General features: G+C 37.9%; 1 protein-coding gene across 5 annotated transcripts in view; it reads right to left on the bottom strand.

Moving 5' to 3' along the window:
* LOC306851013 (neural cell adhesion molecule 1-like) overlaps nucleotides 1-20,411 on the bottom strand; it is a 104,650-nt gene that overhangs the window by 53,145 nt on the left and 31,094 nt on the right. For 4 of the 5 annotated variants that reach the window (XM_079387026.1, XM_079387027.1, XM_079387028.1 and 1 more), the window contains exons 2-8: nucleotides 15,972-16,046; nucleotides 13,913-14,122; nucleotides 12,929-13,072; nucleotides 12,529-12,666; nucleotides 11,471-11,588; nucleotides 5,197-5,357; nucleotides 4,430-4,572 (exon numbers count right to left, since the gene is read on the bottom strand). In XM_079387026.1, the coding sequence (XP_079243152.1) occupies nucleotides 4,430-4,572; nucleotides 5,197-5,357; nucleotides 11,471-11,588; nucleotides 12,529-12,666; nucleotides 12,929-13,072; nucleotides 13,913-14,122; nucleotides 15,972-16,046 (989 nt within the window). Of the gene's footprint in view, nucleotides 1-4,232; nucleotides 4,257-4,429; nucleotides 4,573-5,196; nucleotides 5,358-11,470; nucleotides 11,589-12,528; nucleotides 12,667-12,928; nucleotides 13,073-13,912; nucleotides 14,123-15,971; nucleotides 16,047-20,411 lie in introns of all 5 variants that reach the window. The other variant, XM_079387025.1, reaches the window with a different exon arrangement.

Here is a 20,411-nt window from a genome sequence, read left to right as displayed (position 1 = left end):
TTTGTGGTAAATATTCCTTAAAAATAACATTTTAATAATTTTATTGTTAGTAGTAGTACTATCATACATTAAGTCATATATATAGTTATACATATGGCCGTGTTTTCCGCATTGCAGAAATCTTAGGACCCGATTCAACGCTTAAGTAACTTTGCTAATTATTATAAAAAAACAAAAAAAAACAACAACACACATGCTGCTTAACATTTTTGTGGATACCAATACTTTTTTAGGATTCTTTGATGAATCAAAAGAAAAGCAGTTATTTGAAATAGAAATCTTTTGTAACAATGTAAATCTTTACTGTACCCTTTGATCAATCAAACACATCCTTGGTGAATAAAATTATTGTTTTAAGCATACATCTCAAATCTTGTTAAATTTTGTGTTTAAAATGGGATTACATTAAAAAAATTGCAGTGTTTCACTGAACGCAGCTTGAATGGTCTGCTAAATATTTCCTTTTGAATTCTACCCCAAAACAGAAATTCATACTGGCTTGGAGTAACACAAGGATGAGTATATGATGACAGAAGTTTCATTTTTAGTTCGCTATCGCTTTAATGTGCTCTATAGAATTCTCAAAGGAGACCCAGAAAGGAAGGCACTACTGAGAAAAGACAAGAGAAAAAGTGGCTGATGTATTGGCCCTTGTTCAGAGGTTGAATTCTCCTCTTGTCTTTCAACCGGATTGTGATAAGCTGTTGTCCGTGGCCAATTCTTTATCGCCCTGCGGCGCTCCTACCCTGCCATTTTTATGACCCGCTCATTTGTCTGGAACCTTGGTAAGTGGCTCAGAGACTGCAATATATGACAGTCCTCAACTCCTTTTTTATTGACCCAACTATTACAATCAGAAGATAAGATATGAGCTGGGTCTTTCTGAGGGAGAAAACATTCATTTTCATACGACAGGAAACTCAAGACACTAAAGGATTTCCATGCACATATGAACGCAGGTGTAATACATGACACACAGCTGTGTAAAAGAGGGCACGGAGAAGATAGAAACATGCATCACGCAGAGTACGAAGATCTAAAGCTCTAGTAAATATCTTCAATAAAACCCTCAAGCAAAAGAAATTGTAGCCATGACACTGAGTTATTAAAAAGGCATTCCTCATCTGAAGCACCCAGTAAAATAATCTTGTGGGGGGAAAAAAAAAGGTTGTGCAACCAAGAAATTAAAAAAAATTCCCACTTCAAGCATGTGATGTTCTGTATAGCAGTGCTGGAATAGCAAAGTGACATATTCAAAAATAATTAGCAGTATTAAGGCAATTTTCTTTTCACAAGTGACTGTTGATTGTCTTTACCAAACTGCATACAGTCAGCATGAAATGGAATTTGCATTTAATTTCAGTAATGTGACACATTTCAGTGAAAGCTTGTTTTCCGCCACAGGTAAGGTTAAAAAAAAAGGGTAATTGCGACTTACAGTTGTGAGATAAAAACTAGCAACTGTGAGGGAACAAAATGTCTTAACTATGAGATAAAAAGCCACAATTTCCTATTTGATTTTTTATTCTGCAGCAGAAACAAAAAACAGACTTGCAAGAAGTAACAGGCGATTGACCAATCATAACACTGAATCCACCACCTTGTCCGACAGCTACAGCCGGAATTTAATTTTCTACCTATTTGATTGTGTTTTATAAATGTCTATACCTACCTCAACCCTAAACAATAATGCAAAAACAGTAATTATTATTGTACAGACAGGAGAGCAGATTAACTTTGGTGGACTTAAACTTGAAAAAATGGTGTAAATAAAACACATTCTGATGTTCATTCATGTTCATTTTGTCCTTTAAGTAAATATGAAAAGACTATTGGTTCACATGCTGCTTTAATTAATTTAAAATTTGAAAGCTGAGAGTCCTGAGACCTTGTTTCATACGAGAATTAACCTGCTATGTCTTATCTGTCGGTCTGTTGTCAGTTTCCTCTTTACAATGTATCATTGACTGTTTATATCTTGCAATTTTAACTTTTCCCCTCAGTTTTCTGAGTTTATATCTCAAATTCCGACTTTTTCCCTCAGTATTCTGGGTTTATATCTCATAATTCTGACTTTTTCCCTCAGTTTTCTGAGTTTATATCTCGCAATTCCTATTTTTCCCTCAGTATTCTGAGTTTATATCTCGAAATTTCGACTTTTACCTCTGTTTTCTGAGTTTATGTCTCATAATTCCGAATTTTATATCTCACAATGTTTTTCTGAATTCCGAAAAAAAAGTTGCAATTATTTTTTTATTTTATATTCTGTGGCAGTAACGGTCTTTCATACATTTCTGAGAAATACTGGATATGTTATGCAACAAGAAAACAAATGTAATATTATTTGTTGTGCATGTAATACATCACTATATGCATGTAAACACACTCAAAGCATGATAGCTTTGATTTGATTATTTCTAATCATATTTTCCAGATAGACAACAAAATAAATATAACAAACAAACAAATCAACTTTAGATTGACATTTTTTTTTCCCTCTGGAAGATCATGTTCTAATGTATCATGCACAATAAAAGCATTACCTTGTTTTCAAAAGTAAATATGATCAGTTTTTATTTCATGTTAACTGAAATACAGTCAAGAGAGACAGAAATTTTGAAAATAATATTTGTTGTGGTATATACAGTAGTTTATCACTGTTTGCTCGTACAACCCTGATAGCTATTATCCTAAATGACAACATAACAACTAACTAACAATTTTAAGCAGAGCAAGTACATTTTGATAAATTTTCTCCTCTGGAATTACAGGCACTGAAAAATCATGCCCAGGAATGTGTATTAAGTAAATAAAATAAAATTTGATTTCATTTTTCCAGAAAGACAATCAACAGAGACAGCTGGTCATATCTGATGATGACAAATAAAATGTTATACAGCCAAAGTAACCTGCTAATAATTTTTGTAACCATGAAGAAATACACGGTGATCAACACAGACCAGTGAAGAGATGCTGGCAATCATCACAACCCAACACCCACATGAGATGAGCAAGACTGGACAAGACGACTCACAGGAAATGACAAAGCGGTCCAACAAAGAGCTTATATAAAACATGCTCCTTCAGGAACCCTGTGATGACAGTGACTCGGCACAAGCAAAATTGAGCTTATTTTTGAGGCTTCAAACTAGAAATCCTTTATTTTTTATATACCTCAAGGATAGAGAACAAAAGCTCTGTTTTAAAACCTTGTGGGCTGCTTAATCATCTGAAACACATAGACAGGGTTATTATCCTTAACCAAAAAAAAATGTGTTTATTGATATTGGTTGGTTTGTGTTTTAACACCATGCCAGATTCATTGGCTATTTTCATGGTGAGTAACAAGTTGAGCAATTTAAAAACCTATTTTATGAACCTATAAAAATCTACATAATAAATCTGTTTAATAATAATAATAATAAAATATGTTTAAGAGATACTGGAATCTTTCATGAAGAGTTTATCAGTGGATCTTCATTACATTTTAAAAACTTGTGAGTAAATGTAAATAAATAAGTAAATAAATAAATAAATACTCAAACAAGAAAGAAAGAAAGAAAAATAATTATATTCTGCAAATTCTAAATATTAATGAAAGTATAGGTCATAGTATACACAATAAATACCTAACTGTGCTCAATTTATATATATATATATATATATATATATATATATATATATATATATATATATATATATATATATATATATATATCTCACTTTCTCTTTAATCCATCCCCTTAGATTTATTTTCCACTGAGCTCATTGCAGTACATTCTCGTTTTGCCTTCTCTGCAAAGAGTAAATGTAGTTCTGCCTTAGAATCAGGTTAAAACAGGTATGTAAGGCGGCAGCATAATTCATTTAGCCAGTGTTTGGAGCAGCCTTAGCACCTATGGTGCCTCGCAAAGCAGCCTCTCTAGGCAGCTCACTAGGTTGTGGAACAGAGCAAATGTAAAGCAATTTTTAGAGCTCATCCATCATCACTTTTCCTGTCAGGAACTGTTGCAATAGTATTGCAATTTCACCACCATGCAAGTCTTTTTCACATATCAACAACTGCAGATCGTATCACGACTTGAAGAACTTCAGGAAATCGAAACACCAGACGGTCGATTAGCAAACGTCTCGAGTATGCAGACAACATCAGAGCCATTTTGGGGAAAAAACAGGAATATAGAAACAGATCTAAATGGCCCGTTACTATACCTGACCTTCTGATCTCATACCTGATAAATCCTCTTTTGATGCTCCTGCAGACAAAAAGAATCGTATGCATGAAACAGCCAGAGGCAGGTGCACTACGACTCCATCATTGAACTAACTGCTGCCTGTCTGTAAGACCATGATCATCATTCTACTCTTCTAGCTCCTGCTCCCACTTCTCTCCAGTGAGGAGCCCCTGTGCCTGTGCGTTTGGTGTTACCTGCTCTCCCTCGGTGAAGACCCTGGTGCCGAAGCTCCATGTGATGGTGGGTGTAGGGTCTCCGGTGGCCTCACACGTTAACGTGACCTGTTCGTCCATTTCTGTGGTAGCCTGGCTTTCCAGATATGTGATTTTGGGTTGCACTGAGAGGACAGATATTATGAAGTTAGATCATTTCAAAATGACATTCTGTCACTGTTTATTCAATCTAATGACGTTCTAAACCCATTTTGTGGAACACAAAAGTAGATGTTTTGCAGGATGATCATTTAAATATGGCCTGTAAAGACAAGTTTTGATGCCTCTTACAAATGATTTTGCCAATTTTTGGACCTACAGAAGTGGAAATGAGATTTGAGAGAAGCTTATATTTCTATTATAAGAATTGGAATATGGCCATATTAACTACTTTTATGATGCTTTCTCATTTTTAGGGCTTGCTGGCATCCTCGGCATTCACTTTCAATGTATGGAAAAGACCAACCTGAACATCTGGATAAACATATCCTTTTTTTGTGTTATTTCATTTAAAATGTCTTTAGGATTTGTTAGAAATTCGAAAATTTTCACAGGTGAAACACATTTCACAGAGCAAAGAAAACAGTGAGTCAAGTGGACTAACAGTATATTCATGCAACTACACTTTGTTCTCTGCAGAATAAAACTGCATATTTCTTTCGTCATTGCTGAATTTTCAATATCAGCTTCAACAGAGTCCTGTCAAATCTTTAGACTCCTGCGAGACTTCATCTCTCATGAATTCTTACCAAAAGCTTTAAGGCTAAGTTCTTGTTCACTCTCCCCAGCTTTGTTCTTAGCAACGCATGTGTAATCTCCCTCGTCCAGCTTTGTCACATCTAGTATTGTCATCTCAGAGCCATCTTCATTGAAGCTGTATTTATCTCCGCTCTCCAGTGGAATGTTGTTCCTGAGAGGAAAGAAAGTGCAAACATATTAAAACAATACAGCAATGGGGGAGACTAATCTGAACATTTTCTCTTCGAAGAGCTTGTTCTGCTTGTTCTGGCATGCAAAATTCAGTGGAAAAATAGTTGGAGCGATTAACTAATCATGAAAAATTATGATTGTAGCAGGGGATTTCAAAGTTTTTGATGCTGCAAACAACTAAATATGATGATACCCTTTCAAATTTATGCTGTGTATGCTTTTATTAAGCTGCAGTCCGTAAATTTTGCCTCTTTGTCGCCATCTCTGTTTGAAAACCTGGAATTGTAGCTTTTTGTGGAATTATCTCCCTTGCGTGGGTTATGAGTTGTTTTGAGGAGTATGTGTGGCAATCATATTTTCTGTACTTCACAATCACAGATTCTTGCCTACGTCTTGGAATATATGACCAAAATAAGAATTATCACGGTATATTGCCATCTGAACAAGTAAGTAACAAGTCTGCCACGTTTGTTCTGACCAACTGAGGAAAAAAAGCATTACAATAAATTGTGCTCCAATGGTGATTTAATCTAAAGATCGGTTAGCTCATATCACATCAAACCGTGAAAATTATTATTACTTTATTCTCAAATTATTAAATGTTAACAACATCAGCATTGCGTGACTATGAGTGTGTATTAGCTAGTAGATTTCAATTTCTGTACAGTCTAATCTAATTGTCATGCCATTCGAATTTCATATTAAGAAACTTTTAACCCAAAAAGCAAACTATGCTCCCTTCGAACTGTTCTCTTTAAAATTAAAATCTTGTGTAATCCGAGGCTATCTGTAATCAGAAGCAAATTTAAAACTGGAATATAATTTAATTTCCTTCACTTGTGCTTCATAAACACATAATCCTTTCTGGATCACAATCCGTCATCAAAATGATACATTTAATTATTCCAGCTGCTGTGAGAAAAGGCTATAAAGGATCCGCCACCTGCAGGATCCTCACATGCAATAGTCTACTAGCCGGGACAACTTCTTTATGTTTACAGACGTGACGTGATGATGCAGTGACATGCTCGAATTTCCCGCAAAAACCTACCCGTACCACTCAAATTAGAACCGTTGTGAATCGGGCTAAAGTAAGGTGATAGTTTTGAACACTGGCTGCTTATGTACTTGCTCAAATTGTTACATGTTGGGTTTTTTGTGACTGTTCCATGTCGGGTTTTCTGTTTTCCCCTGTGTCCTAGTTCAGTTTAACCTGTTAACCTTCAACCCCATTTAGGGCCTCGCAGGTGAAAATAACCTACCTGAATTAAAATGGTAACAGTTTGTGGCAAAGTGTGCTTACACAAACAAATTAGGTATCTTTGGAAAGAAGAGACTCTGGGCTTTACTATCTATCATCCAGAGTTGATAATGCTCAAAAAGATAAAAAGTTATAGGCACTGACGTGCCTTGAAAAATATTTTTCCACACTGAATGTTTTTTTATTTCATATACAAATACATGAAATAAGTCCTGGAGCAATCCAGAAAGTTCATATTTCAAATTTGAAGAAGATACCATGAAAAATGAGATTCCTGCAATATTTTCTGAAACTATTTATAGTCCCCCCCCTCCCCCCTGTTTGAGGAAAAATAACCACCAAATGGATTACAGAATTATACAAGCTATTTTAGTCATTATACATGTTCCTGCATAGTTTTTCAATTATAAAATAATAGACAGATTTATTTGAGCACTAAAAAATACAAAAATAATTATTTGAGTAATAAAAAAGGAAAAAAAATAGAAAAAAAATGCTTTGTATATAGTATGTATACTGAAGTATTCTTCGTTATTCGTTATTACAATGATAAATATCACTGCCAGACGTGAAGTGATATTGCCAGACATGGTCATAGAGTCAGTAAACACACGCTGATGTGCTTCCATTCAGATTATAATCAAACAGATGGGCCATATAATCAATAATAGCTGATCAATGAATCACAATGATAGCCGTCATAGAGTCGCTAATAAACACGCTGATGTGCGTCCATACATATTATAATCATGCAGACACGGCCACATTCCCCACACAATACACACACACACATATAAAAAATGTAGAAGAAAAAAAAAACAGTTTTTTATGGATAAAGCAGATCGCTAAGTTATGCCCCGCTCAGATGACAGCGTGCGTCACAGAAGCGTCACTGCCGGCAGGAGGGAGCGCCAAATTCAAATAATCTATATTCCGCTTTTCTGAGACTTTTTTTTCCGTAGACGGTCTCATTATGTTTGTAAGACCGTATTCTACAACATCGTTTTGTTTTTTTACCACCAAGACGCTGTTTTTGAGCGTAATTTATTCCATAACGGACGCGAACAATAACTCTCTGAAGAAATGAAACGTAAACAAAGGAATATTCATCCTTATTACAACGTTATTGTTTCGCTGGACTAAAAGTGCTCGCTGGGATGTTTTTCTGTGGACCCTTACCTCTCTAACTAAACTGGGATTTCAGCAGTGGACGCGTTTGTGGCTCGTTATTACAATGATAAAGGTACGTACGGCTTTTTTACTCTGCGTGTTTGGATGTGTACTGCTTACACAAATGTAGCAAATTTGTGCCACTCATTCCTTATAAGCTTTCCATCGAAAAACAGCGATCTGTCGTCGATGCTTGATGCTTAGACCCTCAGAATGATATATAGTTTGTCAAGATTAACTTTGTCCCGTTTCATTTATTCTATTAGAAAACAATGACACATGCAAACAAAGAGCGTTCAGTGCGAGGTCGCTCTGGTGAAGGCTAACAGGTTAATTAGTCATTGTGTACACCTGTCCTTCCCAATTATCTGCCCCTTTATAAGTTCCTGTCTTTGTTAGTCTCACCGTCGGTTATTGTTTCGATTATGATGTGTGTGCACTCCTGTGTCTGTATCTGCTCCTGGATCTCTGATTAAAAGAGAAGTTGATTGTTTATCCTCGTCGTGCGCTCCTTACTCCGCACAGCACCGTAACAGAATAACCGACCGAAACAGTAAGATTGCGGCGTGTTTTTTCCCCGTTTTGTTTCCCGTTTTTTGTCAAGTTTTTTATTTGTTATTATGGATCCCGCGTTCCTCGTCATCCTGCTGGAGCAGGGGGACCGCTCTCTCGAGGACCACACAGAGGATTTTTTGTTCCTGGCCAACTTAACACACTTCCCGGACTACTGCCTCTGCTCGTTCTACAAAGCTGGACTGAACAACACCACACGTGGGCAGTTGTCCGGGGACGGTCCTCGAGAGAGCCTCGCCGCCTTTATCGAGTGGGTGCTGGTGTCTTGCAAATCGCAACTCACCGTGGACCTCGCAGAGAATGACACCAGCCCCACTCGGGACCCAGCGCCCAGTCCACTACCACCCCGCAGCGCGGAGCTGCCCGAGCCCACCGCAGACGGAGAGCCAGAGCCTGCCGCGGTCGTTGAGCCATCGCCATCAGGAGCGACAGAGCTGCCGATCGTCCCGGAGCCCGAGCCCCAAACGTCTGACCAGGTGCGAGAGCCGGCAGTGCATCCGACGGTGGAGAAAGTTGTGGAGATCGCGGGGGCGATGGAACGCCCCGCCCACGACGCCACCGCTGAGGGTGAGCATGAACTGGACCTGGGTAACCTCATTGACTTCCACTCTGACACGATCATCCTTAAGCCAGCTCCTGTATTGAACTTCTGGGAAATTATCCCACCCGACCTCCCTCTCCCACCGCCTCTCATTGATCTGGTTCCTACTCCAACACCCTCATCACTGGAGTTCGTCAGCCCCTCTGCTCACCCTCAGCTCACCATCTGTGGCGTGGGCTCGCCGCTGGTCTGCCGACCTCCAGCTCTGTTGGCGTTGAGTCTGGAGGATCCCTCGTCTCCGCCCTCAGCCTCCGAGACCCAGACTCCGCCTCAGTCCGGCGACCCTGCGGCTCCACCATGCCTTCAAGCTCCCTCGGCTCCACCGGATCCCGTCTGTCCACCAGCTCCACCGGGCTCCCTCGTCCTTCCGGCTCCGCATTGGTCAGTCGTCCCCCTACCTGCACCTCAGGACTACTCTCCTTGGGCTGCGCCCCGTCCCTTCGTCCCTCCGGCTCCGTTGGGCTCCTCCTTCCCTCCTGCTCCACCTATGTCCTCTGTCGCTCCGGCTCCGCCGCGGCCTTCCGGATCTCCGCCTGCGCCGAGGTCGCCGAAGACATCTGCTCACCCTGGCTCTTCGGCTCTCTGTCTCCACCTCGGGCTCCACCACCACCTGCTCCGCCGCCGTTGGTCGGCCCCATGGAGTCGGCGGTCCCTCCTCCACCATGGCTCCTCCCTCCGTCGGCTCCCCCGTGGGCCACCATCTGGACTGTGGCCTGGGTCGTCATCTGGCTCCTCCTGTTCCTGGCTCCCCCTTGGCTTCTCCCACCCTCCACTCCCCCATGGACTTATTGTTTGGACTCTCTTATGTTTATTCCCTGCCACCCTCCGGTTCCACATCCTCCTCCAGATCCCCCACCCGCCCTCCTCAGTTGTTACGTTACGGCGTGAGGCCACGCCTTGCCGGGAGGGGGCGATATGTTACATGTTGGGTTTTTTGTGACTGTTCCATGTCGGGTTTTCTGTTTTCCCCTGTGTCCTAGTTCAGTTTAATTAGTCATTGTGTACACCTGTCCTTCCCAATTATCTGCCCCTTTATAAGTTCCTGTCTTTGTTAGTCTCACCGTCGGTTATTGTTTCGATTATGATGTGTGTGCACTCCTGTGTCTGTATCTGCTCCTGGATCTCTGATTAAAAGAGAAGTTGATTGTTTATCCTCGTCGTGCGCTCCTTACTCCGCACAGCACCGTAACACAAATATTGATTTCAGATCATTTTTAACCAAAAAAAGTTACGGACTGCAGCTTTAACACTTAAAGACTTAAAATACTTTAAGACTAAAAAGAGAGAGAGACTAAAAATATAAAGAAATAAAAGATACTGTGTAAAATATATTAATTTTAACCAAATTGCTAGACGAAATGTCTAAAGACTAACAAAATCCATGAAATAAAATATAAAGCAATAAATAATACTGTGTGTAATATATAGAGTTTATTAAACTACAATAAAAATAATAAATATAAAAAAATTATAAATATTAGCTGTATTGAATGATAATAAATGTTTAAATGGTTGTATTGAATATTAGTAATAATCATCTATTAAATTATGTAATTAAGTAATTATATCAAATTTATAAAGAATAAAAATATCAATACAAAGAACTAAAAATATGATAATACTCGGTATAATATATTTAGTTTAATAAGAAACTTTACTAAAAATCATCAATATTGAATAATTGTATATTATACCACTACTACTACTACTAATTATTATTTTTATTATTTCTTCATTCTTCTTAATCTTCTTCTTCTTCTTCTTCTTATTATTATTATATCATCCACATGTTTGCAAACCAGTAGATTACAATTTCCTTTTAGATCCTGGATCAAAATATTATTTTTAATATATTTTTAAGCTACACATTTTCCATGTAGCCTGTTCAATATTCACCAACTGAGATTTTACTGAGAAACAAAAAAAATAAATATAAAGAAAATCGGAAACACTGTTAGCCAACCACTAGCTTTCATTCTACTTCTATTTGCCCCTCTATTAGTGGTCTTTGTGCAGACACTCTTGAATTCATTGGATTCTTGACCACAGTGGTGATCTCTTCATTTAAGGTCAAACAGGTAATAAATATACCATAACCCTTGTCAGAGGAGAGGACCTGAGTTATTTTGAGACAAATAAACACCTCCTACACCCACCCACCCCCTCCACGACCGAACAAAAGATCCTTGAGGCGTGTTGTATCATCCCGTGGGATTCGTGTCTCACACACTCTCCTCCACGAGCAGTGAGAGTACGCACTCCCGCTGAGAACACGGTGATGGCTGAGGAGAGACTCACACTTTAAAAGTACTAATGGTGTGTTTTTCTATGTCATGTCATCCACAAAAGTTCTTCATTTATTCAGAGGCCTTTTCCTCTTGCTTTGAATTCTTAATCCAAAATACACAAGAGGAGGTGCAGCAAAACCAGTGTTTCAGTAGTGCTTTTTTCCCTCCTGGGGTGATTTCTTGAAAAAATATGGGCTTACCGTGCCCAGGTCACCATCGGCTCAGGAAATCCGTCAGCATCACAGGCCAGCAGGGTTGAGAAGCCCATGTCAGCGGTGGCGTTCGTTTCCGCTTGACGGATTCGTATAGTGGGCAGGACTGAGCAGAAAAGAAAATGGCAGTTATTCAAAATACATCTTTACTCTTTCATAAATGTGGCTTTTGATGAAAAAGACAGTTACACTGTTAAAAGGTTCACTTTGATCACATTCACAAAGAGAATATGGCACTGCAGCAAATCTGACACATGCTGAAAATGAAATCAAATTGGCTGCCAATGAATGATATAACCAATTTTTGTGTAAATTTTTGCTCCTCCTCTCTTGATAAGAAGGAACTCACAAATTAAGTGCTGTATTTTGTTGCACCGTGGTCGCTCAAGCAGACTAAACAACAACATAAAGATAACCCGCTAAGGAGTCAAATTGAACTCAAACAAGAAAACAAATAAACAGTCATAACCCGGTAATAAATTACATTACCGGGTTTACCGCAGGAAGGAAAACGACATAGCAAATAAGAAAGAAATCAAAAGGAGATGAGAGAAAAAGGTCTGTGGAGCAGCTTGACAACAGCTACTTCAAAAAACGTCTGATCCTCAACACAAAACACCGAGCTTTATACTTGACCTCAACACCAACACAGCTGCAAATACACATGTCAATATTGTGATATCTTGTTCTAGCTAAATCAAGAGAGCTTTTCTTAAACAGTTAGCGCTATGCTAAGCTAGTAGGCTAAGCTGTTAGCTTGCAAACTGAAAAGACAAAGAAAGAAATGTATAATTTGACCAATTAAGATTTGTTAATCCAATTTAATGGGATTAGTGTGCTATTTAAAAAGACATTTCTAAATTTTCATGAGAATAAAAAGCTAAAGAATGAAAATAGTTATAGCATTTGTATAATTTGTCATTTGAGACCAATTGTCTCAGCCAATGTAATGGCTCTGGAGTCAAAGTGAGATCGGATTCCGGTGGGATCTTTTGAAATGCCCAAATCCAGAGCACTACAGGTACGGTAAGGTGAGTAAGACTCACCATTAACAACCACTTTAATGCTGCGGAAGTCAACCTCTCCGCGGGCTTTAATGCGGCCCTCACAAGTGTAGACACCCTCGTCGGTCTTCCTGATCCCTCGGATTTGGAGATGGTTGTTATTTAAAGTCCTGAAACGGACTGTGGAACAGAACAAAGATGAACAGATGTGTGTGAAATTGTGTATTAAAATCGCATGCAAATTTATCCATTTTAACAGTTTTTTCATCTGTTATCAGAGGGATTAATAAAGTGCCACATTTCTGAGAAAGCAGCATTAGGCTGCAGTAATTATCTCATCAAATTATTAATGAACGCAAACAGTTAGAATTAAGCAAAGTAAATCAGACTTCTTATGTAACACATCATTTTTTACATGTAAAGTGTGAAACTTTTGACTTACCATCTTTTTCAAAATGGATCTTTGCACCTTTGTATTTCCAGAGGACGGTGGGTGGAGGTGAACTTATGACATCACACACTATAATGGCATTGTCCCCTTCAGTGAACTCTTGAGGTGATGGGACATTTGTGAAGGTGATTTTTTCTGGAGGAAAAAGCAGCAGTCAAGTAATAACTTCAATTTATCATGCTTAATTTTGTATTGTTGTAGTCTACAACAAGGAACCAAGTCATCATCCAAAATAAAGTCTCCTCAGAAGCACCTTTAAAAAAAAACTATCATCCGAAATGGGCTGTGACTTGTATTTTAAAGTGACTTAAAAATATACAGTGCATTTAATGTCAATCACGCAAAACACATTTGGTTTTGTGCTAAATAAGTGAGGTATGGGAGCTCAAGTTTATCATAGTGCATTTTCCACATGCATTTCCATTTAGCTTCAAATAAATTTGTTTAGGCTTGGCGCTTATAAGAAATGTTGATTATAATGAATTCCACTATAATTTGTGTTTGTTTTATATTTTTCATTCCTGTTCTGTTCTGAATACCATTAAAATTAAAGGATTTGTTGTCGAATGAGGGGAACTAATATACATGTTTAAAGTGTTTGTAAAAGTTTAGTTTTATTTTCATTACTTTTTTGTTTACATTACATTTACACAACTGATGCAACTTTTCTTTTTTCCCCCTTTCTCAACGATGTAATTTTGACCCAGTGCAATTTATTGTCAAGTGCAATTTATATTTTGGAAAATACAGAGAGCAAATTTTAACTGTTGATGGCGCTAGAGAGATTGAGATGGATACCTCACAACTGGCACAAGGATTGTTCAGACCCTCTCCAACTAGTGTGCCAAACTTCATAAATTTTCGCCAAAAAATACATAGAAAACGTGAATTTAAATTTGACATCACAAATTTAATTTTGCCATTCTTCTATATATATTCAGCCAGCACAGATGAATCAAACATGTCATATCTTACGGTATATCTTCAGATTGACTGTGGCTTCGGCTTCTCGATCACCACTGCTGGTCACACATTTGTATGTGCCGGCGTTGTCAACCTTTGCGTTATAGATGGTGAGAGTGGAGGACGTCTCGTCGTTTCGAATCACGCTGATATCCAGTCTGCCCGGCTCAATTTTCTCACCGGTTGGAGCAAACCAATCGATTTCCTTGGCCCCACCGATAACTACAACGCAAACCAAATGAACATATCAGCATTCATGAGCTGATCCTATGTATTAAATGTGTCATCATATAAACCATTCTGTTAAAAGTTAAGCTTATGTAAACATCCACAAAGCAGAGATGAATCAATCAAAAGCGAATCAGGCCTGACGCGATTGAATTGTTTGTTTGAATTAGTTGGGATTAGGTGTCGCTGGCACAACAGCTGTCAGAAGGCAAAACTTAAAACTTCAACCGATTCTCAGGTTACCAGTCTATTACCCAAATCAGTGGACCGTAGGACACAGCACTGGTGAAGACTTGAGTGTTCAGAGCAATTATCAGAGCCACTGTTCCACGCCTTTGGGTCTTCAAATGAAGCCCAGGAGAGTGGAACCAGGAAAAACGTTTTTCAAAGAGAGATATAGGCACACAAAGGTTTAACGTATTCCTCTCGTAAGCCTTATTTCACATGGGTCTCGTTTACTGAGTCCTCTGTGATATTTGCTGACAGAACACCATCAGCAACATTAAAGTTTAATTCACACTAGCGTACCATTTCAGCAAATGAATCACCTAGAAGATTACTGCTTTTTTAGGTTACAAAAGATGGAAAACCTGACCTTTTAGGACCAGGAATCAGGTCATTAAAACTGTATACCAGATTTTTAGAAGGTAACATTGAGAATATTCATAAAGAGGGGACACATATTTTTAAGTACAGATAATAATCGACCATGTTAGAAACAGGTGGTCACTGAGTAAAAGTGGTTTTCTTCCAAACACGATGATCCCCTTTTCAAAAATATAAAAGACAAATACATATTGCAGTAAATAAAGCCCCTATTTATACTGTGTGAGTAAATGTGATATAAAAACATTACATTTGCAAAATTAAATAATTGTTTTTTTATATTGTCATAGCCAAAATGAATAAACCTAGAAAATATTTATTTAGTAAGTTTGTTTTTCCAACCCACTAACAGTTAGATGCATAAATCTGTTAAAGAACATTATTCAAATTCAATCCTAACAATAAACGTTGTTCTAAAGCACTTTTACAAAGAAAATTGGCTTAAAACCCCCAGTGAAAAAGATAATGGCAGCAGAGGCAAAGAAAGATGCATACATTCAATAATAGTTTGTATTTATGCTCTCTCTTTCAAACAAGAGTTTTACTGTTTACTGTATTTTTGATCACATTCTTACTATTAGAAATGACTGATGTATATCTATACAGCTGTAAGATCTAAACAGAATAAAATAAAGTAAATCTCATGATCAAAATTAAACCATAAATGATGACAAATTCAGCAATTTCTTTTACTTTTTTTACTTACTTTTCTCTGAAATGTTTCACAAACCCCAAACAATCCCTTCCCAAAAGCCCAGTTTGAAAACTCCGACCCCCTGCTCTAAACTATATTTATTTTCCTTAAGGAAACACATTTGCTCATAAAGCAGAAAATGAGCAGTGTAAATGTCTGTGGTTAAATGACAGCAGGGAGAGAAAGATTGACAGTAATATGAAATACAGATTGATAAACAGACCCATTACATTTTGTTAGGCAGAGAACACATTGACATTGATTTAAATGCCAGATATATTATCAATATAAAACCATATCGGTACCAGATGTAACCTGGTCAGTTGGCACTCTGTTTCTATTTCTATGGCGTCACACCAAGAAACCTCGCCCACAACTAGAAAGGAATCCTGCTCCTTGCTTACAAAAACCAAGAATAAATGGCATAACTAAGGCTGAAATTATCTACAAAACAAATCCCCGCGGTAAGCAGCCAGAGCTGATTTACCTGCAGAAAAGCACTGTAATGAGGCCAGAAGGTATCTGGTCAATACGAAAACTTACCTTCACACAAAAAGAATCGTGACTCTCCAACACTGATCTCACCCTGCGCAGGTGTAATATTGACCTGCAGAGAAACTGAAGAGAGAGAAAAGTATTAGAATTAAAGAACACATCAAACAAACCTGCTATTATAGAGCTAAAGTTAGTCCAAAAAAATCATACAGCTCGAAAAGTTCCTCAGTTGTGAGTTGTTTCTCCACATGCATAATTCAGCAGCCTCTGAGAGCACTTTTCATTAATTCCACACAAGCGGCACATCTCTCCTATTTTACAGCCGCACAAGTAACTATGGAAACCCCTCTGACACAGGCTCTTCAGATAAACAACAGCGCGTCATTTTGATCAGAATAAATGAGAGGCGACATCAGACAGTGAACCTAACAAGCTCATTGTCAACTCGGCCATTTCACCTCCTTAAGAGTTTTGCAGATTCATTTATTGCCTTGTTCCCACCGCATCTGACGGCGACATCAGCGCATTCAGCACTATGTCACAAACGCAACCCATTATGCAGAGATTTATTTCTGAGAAACAAATCTCCTCTTAAACTCATTCTAAGCTAGGCCAGAAAGGCTGTTTGGTTCTAAAAACAATACTTCTATCTGTTTTGCCCTCAGAAACTCTAGGAACGGAAATAGTAAAACAGATCAATATGTTTCAATTGAGGAAACAACTCAGAGCTTGGGCGTTAACTTGAGTGTGGCCGTAGCTCATTTCTCATTCATATGTTGAAGCGCAGGGGATGTTTGGGAAATGAGTAAAGACAAAGAGAGCAGACTGAAGACAAAATTGATCCTCTCACAGATGGTGGCCTTTAGTCTTCTAGGTAATTTAATAAATGGACAAAGCCGGACGAGGGTAAACCTCAATTAAATCAGCATATTCAATCAATACTATCGGATGTTTGTTGTTCTTAGCTGAAAGGCCATTTATTTCATGCGTCTTCACATATTTATCATCTTTATGTAGATAAAAGAATAACTTGAAATCAGTCAACTATGGGAGTGACATAAAAAGGCTAGAGTTCTGCTGAGGACAGGACTTTAAATTAATTAGCCTCTTATTAGCAAGGCATGCTGGGAGATGCTCGGCGACACTGGAGCCATGTGTGTAACGGCCACAGACCTCTAATCTCTGAAGTCCCTGCTTGAATTAATTTTGAAGAATTACAAAAACAATGCTGCCTACAGTGAACACTTTTGTTAAGCTAAAGACAGATTTGACTTCTACACTATGACCAGGGCTGGGTTTCCCAAAAGCATCGTAAGCCTAAGTTGATCGTAGCTCCATTGGTTTCAATGGGTCTACGATGTACTTAATCTTAAGATGCTTTTGGGAAACACAGCCCAGGACTATTTTACTGAAAGAAAATAAGAGGAGGAATCAAATTATGCTTGAAAATGTTCTTCTGGGAGCATACTTCAGAATTGAACTCTGAAAACTTTTAGAACTGAAAACTTCATCCCCAGTGGAAAAAGACCTTTTATTATGCTGCAAAAACAGATTGCTCAGAACATCTGCAACTATTTAAGTCAGATGAATACATTAACACATGCCAAATGCCCATATTTACATGTCAACTAAGTCTGATCAGAAACTTGGCCAGTTAGAGTGAGATCTTGAGGATAAAAGAAGCTGTTCTTGGCTGTGTAGCACCTACAGCTCTGCGCATCATTATGAGGGATCACAATTGTTAGAAACTGGCAGATTCTGATAGCGAATCAGAATATATTAAAACTGCTATAAGCAGCAGCCCATGTGAGCACAAAGATTTCAATTTCATTTGACATATAAAGGAGTTTACATAGAGAGCTTAAATGAAAAAAGAAAAAAAACAGGCTCTGCAAAGTCGAGGTGAAACAGAAGTGACAGATCTTTTCTTCTTTGACATTAATCTGAGAGTAACAAATCTTTGTAGGGCAGGGGCTTGGTTCTATGCATTAGTTGTTGATTTGATTGTTGAGACGTGGGTGTTGCAATTTAAAAGTGGAGGGAGATGAATGCGAGGTTGCAGGGACTGTTAGATTCTCCAATCATTTGCAGGGACTAAGTAATTGGAGAAGCCCTGTATATGTCACCAGAGAGGTCCAGATATGACATTTTGATTAAACATTGAGGTCTTTTTTTTTCTAAAAATAAAACATGTACATGAATGAATTGTTCACAGTAGCATTTAGAAATATATCTGGTGAATTTTCATTCCATGCCATTTTTCAAGCTCAGCTGCTCTTCAAGAACGTTTGAGTCTGTGAAACAGAGTAGTTCATAACTGGTATGAAAACAATCCATTCTACTTTGAGGAAGTGAATAGCTATTGATGGTGTATAATTTGCCTGTTATAGTATTATAATGCATTCCTCATTGCTGCTGAATTCTGCAGAAATTGGCTTACAAATCAATTGAACCAAGTTTGAAAACAGCCTCAGTCACAGCAAAAGAAATTTCACAGCACACCTCCACCTCGTTTCTCAAGGGTCTGTTTTGTGTTTAAAGTAAAAGTGCACTCAAAATGAAAATGCTGTCTTCATGTACTCACCCTCGTGTCATTACATAACGTTTTTTTCTGTAGAACACAGATGTGAATTCATGATTTTTTTTCCCAATGTAATGAAAGTATGTACATAAAGCACCAAAAAAGTGGTCTGTACAACTTCCATCAAATTCCAAGTCTTCTTTATGAGAGAAATAGATTTAAATTGACCCTTTCTCAGATCTTTTCAACAAATTGTCTAATCCAGTTCAATCAATCTAAATGATTCGTTCATGAATCAATCCTGAGTTCAACTCACTGACTGAATCATGGTTACCGTGGTTAACAGCTCACTGGAAATGAAGATAATATCAATTATATGAATATTAACTGACATCTTAATCTTTTCATCACACTTATCTATGGTACGATTTCAGTGAGTAAGTTTTATGAGACTTTTATGGTGCTTTTGCATCATTTTTGAAGCTTGAAATCAGTGCCCATTCATTGTAAAAAGCTACCAGTACACTTTAGAAAAATATCTTCTTTTGTGTTGCACAGAAGAAAGAAACTTACAGGTTTGGAATGACGTGAGTGTGAGTAAATGACAGATGTCTTTATCTGAGAAATCAATGGAAGTGTGTATGGTGTTTCATGCACTATTTTTCAGTAAGTGCTTTTGCGATGAGAGAGCTCTGTGTGTGTGTGTGTGTGTGTGTGTCCTCACTGTCCCACTCAAACAAACACATATCATCTCACCTCATCTGTTTATCACATCCAAAATGACTCAAATGTCGAACATTTGAACATTGTTGACATGATTATTATTTTATAAACCATCAATTCAAACATTTGAATGAATCATCTTACATTTCAGCATTTGACTTCATATTTCATTTGAAGTCCTCTTTCATATCTGTCGATTTCCTCTGGGAAAACAAATGGCCCTGCAGAACTGTCACACTGAATCTTAAAAGTAAGAGATAAAGAGATTCGCAGGCATTTCTTCCTCAGCATCTCTGCTGGAGACTGGGAATACCTGAATTTGTGATATTTTCTACAACACAGCTGCACTGCAGGTGTAACCAGATGGGTTAGCAATAGATGTCGATTTCAAATGAACTGCCTGCAGTCTGACGGTGGTATTATGGGTAGGTTATCATCCCTCAGGGAAGAGTTTCTTCATGACAAAAGGAAAAACACCATGACAAAAGTCTGGGGGGGGGGGGGGGGGGGGGGGGGGGGCACATATGAAACTAACTGTGTGGGAAAACAGAAACACAGGAGATTAAATGAAAATCTGGAGTGCTGTGATTGTTCAGAGACGATACATCCACACTGAAAGAGCTTGTTGAAAATCATTACCTCATTACAATTGTACTTGTATCAGGAACTGTAATGTTCCTATATAGATACCTTAGTCAACATAGAACATAATAGGACTCTTTAGTGTTGCAAAGGCTAATTTCTTAGCTAGAATTTTGTTTACTAAGCATTCAGCGAGCATTCAAACATTCACTTTTATTCAGCAAGGATGCATTCAACTCTTCAAAAGAAGGCTAAATGTTATTTTGAACTTTTTATTCATGAAAACCTGACAAAAATGTGCAACATGGTATCCACATTTCAACACTGACAATTAGATATGTTTCTTGAGCACCAAATCAGCATATTTAAAATGATGCCTGAAGTAATAGCTGCTGAAACAAAGCACTTTATTTTAATATTTTAAAATGTAATTTATGAATTTGTTTTAAATTGAATCACCATGGTAAGTAAAACAGAAAAAACACCAACTGTTTGAACAGTAAAGTATACAATTGATTGAAACTGACACGTAATAAAAATATTCTGTTCTAAAAGTGAGTTCATTTGTTCCATTTGAAATGTGACAAACGTAAATGATGAAGGCATGATAAAAATAATAAAAAAAATTCAAATTTTACGGTGTAAACAATAACATCAAGCTC

The sequence above is a fragment of the Barbus barbus genome (genome assembly GCF_936440315.1).
Source record: "Barbus barbus genome assembly, chromosome: 31".
Classification (NCBI taxonomy): domain Eukaryota; kingdom Metazoa; phylum Chordata; class Actinopteri; order Cypriniformes; family Cyprinidae; genus Barbus; species Barbus barbus.
This window is presented reverse-complemented; position numbering and strand designations above follow the sequence as displayed.